The sequence below is a fragment of the Charadrius vociferus genome, unplaced genomic scaffold (genome assembly GCF_000708025.1).
Source record: "Charadrius vociferus isolate BGI_N301 unplaced genomic scaffold, ASM70802v2 scaffold277, whole genome shotgun sequence".
NCBI classification, from domain to species: Eukaryota; Metazoa; Chordata; class Aves; order Charadriiformes; family Charadriidae; genus Charadrius; species Charadrius vociferus.
In genome coordinates, this window is record NW_009649183.1 from 227,040 (window position 1) to 235,987 (window position 8,948).

Genomic DNA, 8,948 nt, shown 5'->3' on the forward strand with positions numbered 1-8,948 from the left:
TTTGTGCCCGTTCCCTCTTGTCCTGTCACTGGGCACCACTGGAAACAGACTGTCCCCATCCCCCTGGCACCCTCCCTTGAAGGATTTATCAGTGTTGATAAGATCCCCCCTCAGTCTTCTCTCCTCCAGACTCAAAAGCCCCAAGTCCCTCATCAGAGAGATGCTCCAGTCCCCTCATCATCTCCGTAGCCCTTTGCTGGACCCTCTCCAGCAGTTCCCTGTCCTGCCTTGGCTTTGCTTGACGTGGGTTTGTGTTACGGGTAGGGGTGGGGATGGGGGTTTGGGGGTAGGGTAGAGCCCCAACTCGTAACGCTAATGCCGAACGAGCGAGGGTTTGGCACGAGGGTTGCGGGTTGGGGCTCAGGATACGGCTTTATGGTAGGGCTAGGGTTGGGGTTAGGGTTGGGGTTTCCAGCAGGGATGTAGGGTTAAGGTTTAGGATTAGGATTTGGGATGTATGGTCTGATTTATAAACATGAGTTAAGGTCGGGGTTTAGGGTATAGCATTAGGATTTTGGTTTAAAGTAAGGGTGTAGGGTTAGGGTTAAGGGTTGGGATTGGGATTAAGGCTGAAGTTTATTGCAAGGCTGTAGGGTTAAGGTTTAGGATTTGGATTTAGGAGGTAGGGTTTAATATATAAATATGAGTTAAGGTCGAGGTTTAGGGTATAGGATCAGGATTTGGGTTTCCAGTACGGGTGTAGCGTTAGGGTTAAGGGTTGGGACCTTGGTTAGGGTTAGGATATAGGCTTGGGGTTAGGGTTAAGGTTTACGGCAAGGCTGTAGGGTTAAGGTTTAGGATTTGGAGTTAGGATGTATGGTTCAAATTATAAATATGAGTTAAGGTTGGGGTTTATGGTATAGGGTTAGGATTTCGGTTTATAGTGAGGGTGTAGGGTTAGGGCTGGGCTGAGGGTATAGGATTGGCGTTAGGGCTGAAGTTTATGGCAAGGCTGTAGGGCTAAGTTTTAGGATTAGGATTTAGGATGTATGGTTCGATTTATAAATGTGAGTTAAGGTCAGGGTTTAGGGTATAGGATCAGGATTTCAGTTTACAGTAAGGGTGTAGGGTTAGGGCTGGGCTGAGGGTATAGGATTGGCGTTAGGGCTGAAGTTTATGGCAAGGATACAGGGTTAAGGTTTAGGATTTGGAGTTAGGATGTATGGTTTGATTTATAAATATGAGTTAAGGTCGAGGTTTAGGGTATAGCATTAGGATTTGGGTTTCCAGTAAGGGTGTAGGGTTAGGGTTAAGGTATAGGATTGGGGTTAGGGCTGAAGTTTATGGCAAGAATGTAAGGTTAAGGTTTAGGATTTGGATTTAGGAGATAGGGTTCAATTTATAAATATGAGTTAAGGTCGGGGTTTAGGGTATAGGATTAGGATTTGGGTTTCCAGTACGGGTGTAGGGTTAGGGTTAAGGGTTGGGGTTGGGGTTAGGGCTAGGGTATAGGCTTGGGGTTAGGGTTGAGGTTTACGGCAAGGATGTAGTGTTAAGGTTTAGGATTAGGATTTAGGAGGTACGGTTATAAATTGGGGTTATGGTTTGGGGTTAGAGCTTGGGGTGTAGGGCTAGGGCTTTGGGTTTCCAGTAAGGGTGAAGGGTTAAGGTTAAAGTTTCGGTTTAGGGGATAGGTTTTAGGATCAGGGTTAGGGTTAACAGCAAGGGTTCAGGTTAGATTTACAGGTGATGAGTTAGGGGTAGGGTTTAGGGTCAGATGTTAGCATATAGGGTTAGAGTATAGGATGGCGTTTATGGTAACGGTGTAGGGCTAGGGTTAAGGGTTAGGGTTGAGGTTAGGGCCAGGGTATAGGATTGGGTTTCACAGCAACAGGGGAGGGTTAGCCTTAAGGCTGAGGGTTAGAGTTGGGGTTTACGGCGAGGGCGTAGGGCTAAGGTTTAGGGTTAGGGTTGAATGTACCAGTTAGGGGTTAGGGTTACGGTTTAGGATTAAGGCACAGGTTGTTTTCTAAGGTTAGGTTCAAGGGCTGCAGGTAGGGGCAGGGTTTAGGGTTAGGGCTAACATCGGGGGCTAGGGGCTAGTACTAGGGTTCAGAGCTTGGGTTTGGGATCATAGACTCATAGAATGGTTCAGGTTGGAAGGGACCTTTGAAGATCATCCAGTTTCACCCCACCTGCCCTGGGCAGGGACACCTCCCACCAGCCCAGGTTGCTCCAAGCCCCGTCCAACCTGGCCTTGAACACCTCCAGGGATGGGGCAGCCACAGCTTCTCGGGGCAACCTGCCCCAAGGGCTCACCACCCGCACAGCCAAGAAGTTCTTCCTAATATCTCATCTAAATCTCCCCTCTTCCAGTTTGAAGCCATTCCCCCTCATCCTATCACTCCATACCCCAGTAAAAAGTCCTTCCCCAGCTCTCCTGGAGCCCCTTTAGGGACTGGAAGGGGCTCTAAGGTCTCCCCAGAGCCTTCTCTTCTCCAGGCTGAACCCCCCCAACTCTCTCAGCCTGTCCTGATCAGGAACCCCAGCTCTTGCCCATCCACCTTCTCGCTCCACAGGGCCTGGTTGTTGTGTCCCTCGGAGAACAAGAAGTCCTGCAGCAGCCGCAGCAGCTTGAGGGCATTGTGGGTGAGACCAGGCAAGGTGGCCGGTCCCGACTCCTTCAGGTCCGTCAGTGCCGACTCCAGCATCATCTCCAGCAGGCTACAGGAGAGCAGACAGCTCCGTAGGGTGGTCCTCCCTTGGGGTGCACCCCACCAAACCCCACTCCAGACCCGAGCAGGACTCACCTCCGCTTGATCTCATCGGGGGGCCGCACCAGCTCGCACGCTGTCCCCAGCTTGGTGAGGACGGAGAAGACCTGCCCACGTTCCCTCCATGCCACGTCGTCCCAGCCCTCCACTCCACGCCAGGTCACCGAAAAGACGATATTGGTCAAGAGGTTGCACAGCTCCTCTTCAGGCGTTTGCTGCCAACAGGGAAGAAGGGTGAGAGGTCCGGTGTCCAGCATAGCCCAGGGTGGTGGGCACGATGGTTTGGGGCTCACCTGGGGGTTGCTGGTATTGGAAACATTGTCGCTGGGCAGCGCATCCTGGTAGCTGCTCTCATCCAGGACATTTGAGAGGCTGGAGCTCTTGCGTGCTCGCATTCCCGGGAAGGGTTTGAAGCTCTCCAGGGGTGAGGGGGTGTCGGGGCCGCTGGCGGGGGTCTGTGTGCCGCTCTCGGCCGTGGCCATGGAGCTGGTGCTGGCCAGGTCGAGTCCCAGGTCAAAGGGTGAGGTGGAGAAGGGCGAGAGTGGGTGATAGACACCATCAAAGGGAGGACCATCGCCGGGGTTGGAGGATGAGCGGCTGGCCCGGTCGGAGGAGTCAAAAGACTTGAAGTTGTAGGAGTGGAAGGACTTGGTGCGGCCGCTTGGGGAGATGGAGTGGTCAGAGAAGCCCTCAGAGAGCTCCTGGTCCGAGGCCTCATAGCCCAGTGGCAGGAAGACATCCAACTCCTGCAGTTCGGATGGCGGTGGGCTCGTCCCCTCTTTGCCAGGGGGGTCTGAGAGGTTGAGGAGCTCCAAGCAGCCCCCGTTGCCTGCAGTGCTCAGGCTGTGCTGGCGGGACTCGTAGGACTCTTTGACGTAGAGCTTGGTGAGCGTGTCTTGCCAGCCAGCCAACCTCGCCAGTTGCTTCACCATGTCCTGCTGCGCGTAGATCAAGTGGAAGAGCTGCAAGAGAAAGCGAGAGGGAAGACCTGATGATGTTGCCCCAGCTCCTGGTAGCCTCTTGGGCTTGCCCCCCTCCAAGGGGCAGGATGCCCTGTTCCGAGCACCCCAGATCCTCTATAACCATCATGGGGTGGTGAGGCTGCACCACCTCCACGCTGGCACGTCCACGTGCTGGCACCCCACGCACATGGGGTGTTACCACCATCTCCATGACCCCTGCGTTTGGGCATGGCTGGGTGCCCAGGGAGCTCAGCCCCAGGGTGACAACTCGGTCACAGCCCCTTGTGCTCATGGCCCTGCTCACCTTGCGGCAGATATCAAGCCGGACAGTCAGCTCAGCCCGGTGGGACAGGTAAACGACAGCCACCAGGTCCTTGTAGTTGGGAGGGTCTACGCACAAGGAGAGAGAGCATGGTGGTGGGACAGGTCCTTCTGTCCCCAAAAGCCACCAAAGACCCCCAGCCCCAAGACCAGCTGAGTCTCATGAGAAGCCACCAGTGATGACCCCGTGGCACGTGTTTGGGATGGGTGGCCAAGACCAGCCTGGTTTGGCAGGGCACGTGGTACCTGCCCCGAGGACCTGCTCCGAGAGGCAGCGGAAAAGCAGCATGGAGCCGGGGACGTCACTGAGGCAGGCAATGAGCCCCTGGTACCCGATGTCCTTCAGCTTCAGGCGGTTCTTGCTGCGCTCAGGGACCTTCTCGTACTTTAGCATCTTGTAGAGGACCTGGTGAGACACCGAGGTGGCCACTCGGCTGTGGCAAAGCCCGTGGCCACTGGGGATGGCAAGAAGTCAGCGCTGGCGACCCGCCTTACCTTGAAGACCCTCTCCCGCACTTCATCTGAGAACTTCTTCTGCACCAGCAGCGAGAAGAGGACCTCCACATGGCCTGGCTCAAAGAGGAAGGCAAAGAGCTGCTCCTGGGCAGGTGAGCCCTTCAGCAGGCTGTGGATCACCTCCAGCGCCCCGCAGACCTGCAGGACACAGGGCCGGTTGTCCGTTGCCCTCCATGTGCCCCACCAGGACCTCAGTGGCTTCTCCCCACCCACTTCTGGACCACCCCATAGCACTCCGAGGTGTTTAGGGACCTGGGTGGCTCGATGTCGTACCTGCTGCTCATCCTGTGCCCCGGCCACGTAGCTCAACAAGCTCTGCATCTCCTCCCCGGAGAAGCTCCTGCAGAAGAAATCCTTCACCAGACTGAAGAGGGAGGTCTGCACTGTCTTGATGTCATCAGTGGCCGTTGTCTTCTCCCTGGAGGTGCTGATGGACAGACACGCGTGGGCATTCCTTCTGGGGATGTGCACAGCCACCCTCCTGCCCCTTGTCACCCATCGACAGCACGATCCCAAATCCCACCATGGAGCCTGAGGAGCTCCGGCGCAGCCCGGTGTAGATATCCCTTCTGGCCAACCCTACCCAGCGGGAAATGTCCACCCCGTGCATTTGGGTGTCTGCAGGGTGTCTGCACCCCCAAGTGCCACAGGCGTGCAGAAACGCATCAGGTCAGACAAGAAGAGGGCATCAGCTTGTTGCAGAAACCACCACGCTCTTGGTTGCTGCTGCTGGAGAGATGCTGAGGGTGGATTTTGGGGCTGACCAGTTGCGGGTCTGGATGGAGGCTTTGGGATGGGGCATGGCCATGGGGACTGGAAGGTCATGCACCCACCGCCATGGTCCCACACCGGGAGATTATCCCATGAGGTACTTGCAGGAGGGATATTGCCCCAAGCAAAGGGTGTCTACCCCAAACCGCAGCTCTGAGGGGTGAGGCCCACCACGACGTCAGCGTTCAAGGGTCCAGGCTACAAGCAGCAGCTCACCCGTAGAACGTCCGGACGGAGTCGAGGATGTACTGCACCCCGTACTTCTTACGGATGCGCTGCTTGTGGTCCTTGATGACATTAGCCAGATACTGGATGTGACCTGCAGGGAGAAGGTGTGAGCAGCCATGGAGGCTGCTTGGGATGGAGAACACCCCCAAACACCCCTAGTTCCCACCTAAGCGGACGGCGAAGTCGCTGTTGCTCCAGATGCGGAAATCGAAGAGGAGATGCTGGTAGAGAAGGTGCAGCAGGAGCCCGCTGCCCTCAGAGGCCACCTGCTCCATGAGGATCTGCGAGGCCATCAACGTGCTCATGTCCAGCAGCGGACCGGAGACCTACCATGAGCGAGAGGGAAGGCTTGCAGCCCTGGCGTCCCTCTTGGGGAACGGACCTGGGGACCATGGGACAAAACCTTTGGTAGCCCCCGCACACCTTCTGCAGCAGTGCCCCGATGATGGCCGGCCCATGGCACTGCACCAGGCTCTCCTGGTTCACTGGGTGGTTCTGGATGAAGTTCTTCACCAGCAGCAGGAAGGCGGCCACGCTGTTCCTCTCCAGCCTGCTCTCTGCAAGACACAGGGCAGAGCCCCACCAGTAGCTGTGAGCCCTTGGGCCTGCCCAAACACCTTCCTACAGAGCTGCCTGTGTCTGCCTGCAAAGGGCATCCTGGAGATTCCACCATAAAAGTTCTCTGCAAATTTTTCAGCCTGTTCCCTTATTTCCCCCAAGTTTAAGTGAGTGGAAACTTCCATTGCTCTGAGCTCCTTGGAAATAAGCAGCTGGGTATCGGGACAAAGCCCGTTTCACCTACGTAGGAGAAGGCTCCTGCATGAACCCAGCCCTACTATAAGACACCAGAGACTCCACGCAAAGGCAAGCCAGAGGTAGGCACGCTGGAGCCACCCTCATCTTCCCAGAACTGCTCGTTTATGACTAATTGGGTCATAACAACATTACAAGACGTCAATAGTTTCTCCGTTATCCCATAAATCTCGGTGCCCCAGACAAGACCACTCATGCCCATGGTAGCCACCAGCCCGCTGCAGGCAGCACCCACATGGCAGCGGGGTTACCTCCAGCCACCCGAGCGGGATGGCTGCTACTCCACGTCCCCTGAGGTCCTCACCTGAAGACTTGCCCAGCGGGATAAGCATGCCCTGGGCGTTCCTGGAGGACGTCAGCTCTGGCCCCACCAGGTCGTTGGTCTCCTGCTCATCCTCGGGCTCTTCCTTCTTGGACACCACTTGCTCGAGCAGGGGCAGCAGCACGCCCATCCCACCCACGCAGTTGACCACGTCCTGCGGAGGGAGGCGAGAGGCTTTGCTGGGTGCCGTGTGGTGACAGCAGCGTAAAGAAGGAGGTTGCATGAGCACCCTGGGTTTGTTCTGTCTGCTCATGGGCTCGGCCCAAGCCAGGGAGAGCCAGGCCCTGCAGCTAGCAAAGATTGGGGTATGCCCTGACCCATCCTACAGCACAAACCTGAAACAGGTCATAGAATCATAGAATGGTTTAGGTTGGAAAGGACCTTGAAGATCATCGACTTCCAACCCCCCTGCCATGGGCAGGGACACCTCCCACCAGCCCAGGTTGCCCAAGGCCACCTCCAGCCTGCCCTTGAACACCTCCAGGGATGGGGCCTCACCAACCTCTCTGGGCAACCTCTTCCAGTGCCTCACCACCCTCAAAGTGAAAAACTTCTTCCTAATGTTTAATCTAAACCTGCCCTCTTCCAGTTTATAGCCATTCCCCCTCGTCCTATCGCTACATGTCCCAGTAAAAAGTCCTTCCCCCGCTCTCCTGCTGGGTCCCCAGAAAGCACCTGTTCCCCTGCACCATCCATGGTGTCCACCCTGGATGCTGAGGACCTATAGGGCAGACAGGTCTCTAGATGACCCTTGGGGCATGCAGGTCCTTGGTGGCCCCACGGGTCATGCAAGTCCTTGGTGGACCCAATACCATGCAGCAGGCTCCCTATAGGGTCTAGGGGAACCACCATGGCCATCCAACACTACTTGGGGGTCCTGCCCCTGCCCCATACGCCAGGAGAGACCCAGCTGCCTCCATGCCATGGGGTGGATAGACCAGGACAGGCCACCCTGTGCTTAGCATACCTTGATGTCCCAGTTGACCACCTTGTGCCCTGTCAGCCTCCCGTCCAAGCCGTGGCTGGGAGAGAGGTCCAGGCAGATGTTGTTCCTGCAGGCCTAGAAGAGAGCACCATGGGAGTATCCTCATGCTCCTGGAGATGTCACCTATGGCAGAGGGACTACCAGTGCTGTCCCCGTCCCCGGGGCGGGTGGCTCTCCTCACCTGTGGGGTATAGTACAGCAAGAGCTTGCTGCTGAGCTCCACCAAGTCACCTTCCAGTGTAAACGGTGATGTGACATTTGGTCCTAGGGGAAGAAGACTGGGGTGAGCTGGGGCATGCTTGAGGAGACCACAGTTGCCACCAGCACTGCTGTGGACGCCCCCCGTGTCCCACCCTGACGTACCTGCACAGAAGAGCGCCTTGACCTGGGCTTGCTGCAGAGCCTCGCAGAAGATGGCCACGGAGCCCAAGTGACCCTCCAGGGAGGTGGGGCTGCCCCACTCGGTGTCCTGGCTGCCAGCCGCCGTGGTGGCCACCACCCCCTCGGTGGGGGGCTGAGTGGGGGTCCAGGCATGGGGGCCCAGAGCAGCGGGGACGGACTGGGAGCGGCCGAGTGCGGGCCGCGGGGGGAAGACCATCTCTGGCCCGTGGGATGCTGGCGGGTGGCCGGTGGTGGTGGCAGTGGTGGTGGTGGTCCGGTGGCCCGCAGAACCAATGCAGCAGGAGGTGAAGGACTGGAAGGGAGAAGGAGTTGTGCTCAGCCCCTGGCCTCATACCATGGGGAGGGGTTGGGCTGGATGCCGGAGGGGTCCCCCACCTCATGGAGGGAGGGGAAGCGGAGCTGCGCCGTCTTCCGCAGGTGCCCATCGGTGTAGATGCTGACGATGTTCTGGCCAAAGGGCCGGCGGCCGGCGACGTGGACAATGTCAACGCAGTGCTGGGGGGAGAGGGAGGTGGTGTTAGGCGTCCCGGTGTCCTCATTGCCCTCCTGATGTGGACGGGGATGGGGATGATGCTCACCCAAGCCGAGTCGTTGAAGGCAAACTCTGGCAATGCCACCGTCATGTAGTCCTTCTTGGTGCAGACGGCCACCACCAAGACCCCACCGGCAGTGAAGAACGCCTCGAAGCCTGTGCCACCGGCCGTGAAGAAGCTGGTGGAGGAGAGGCATGGTGGGGATGGTGGTGCTGCCCTTTCTCATCCTCACCGCAGCCCCCCCAGGTCCCTCCACTGAGCATCACCTATAGAGCTGCCTCCTCTTCGGCCTCACCAGTGGCTCGGGCTCCTCCTCGCTCAGGCACAACCAGGCGTGAAAGGCGAAGGCACCACCGGGCCACTTCTGGACAGCAGGCACCA

General features: G+C 57.5%; 1 protein-coding gene across 1 annotated transcript in view; it reads right to left on the reverse strand.

Moving 5' to 3' along the window:
* NBEAL2 (neurobeachin-like 2) overlaps nucleotides 1-8,948 on the reverse strand; it is a gene marked incomplete at its 5' end in the record, with an annotated part of 22,232 nt that overhangs the window by 10,091 nt on the left and 3,193 nt on the right. The window contains 17 exons of the mRNA XM_009888679.1: nucleotides 2,505-2,664; nucleotides 2,751-2,929; nucleotides 3,008-3,676; nucleotides 3,981-4,066; nucleotides 4,244-4,403; nucleotides 4,493-4,651; nucleotides 4,787-4,940; nucleotides 5,501-5,603; nucleotides 5,679-5,838; nucleotides 5,936-6,069; nucleotides 6,630-6,801; nucleotides 7,615-7,707; nucleotides 7,814-7,896; nucleotides 7,996-8,326; nucleotides 8,410-8,529; nucleotides 8,613-8,745; nucleotides 8,834-8,940. Coding sequence (XP_009886981.1) covers nucleotides 2,505-2,664; nucleotides 2,751-2,929; nucleotides 3,008-3,676; nucleotides 3,981-4,066; nucleotides 4,244-4,403; nucleotides 4,493-4,651; nucleotides 4,787-4,940; nucleotides 5,501-5,603; nucleotides 5,679-5,838; nucleotides 5,936-6,069; nucleotides 6,630-6,801; nucleotides 7,615-7,707; nucleotides 7,814-7,896; nucleotides 7,996-8,326; nucleotides 8,410-8,529; nucleotides 8,613-8,745; nucleotides 8,834-8,940 — 3,003 coding nt within the window. The remainder of the gene's footprint in view (nucleotides 1-2,504; nucleotides 2,665-2,750; nucleotides 2,930-3,007; nucleotides 3,677-3,980; nucleotides 4,067-4,243; nucleotides 4,404-4,492; nucleotides 4,652-4,786; nucleotides 4,941-5,500; nucleotides 5,604-5,678; nucleotides 5,839-5,935; nucleotides 6,070-6,629; nucleotides 6,802-7,614; nucleotides 7,708-7,813; nucleotides 7,897-7,995; nucleotides 8,327-8,409; nucleotides 8,530-8,612; nucleotides 8,746-8,833; nucleotides 8,941-8,948) is intronic.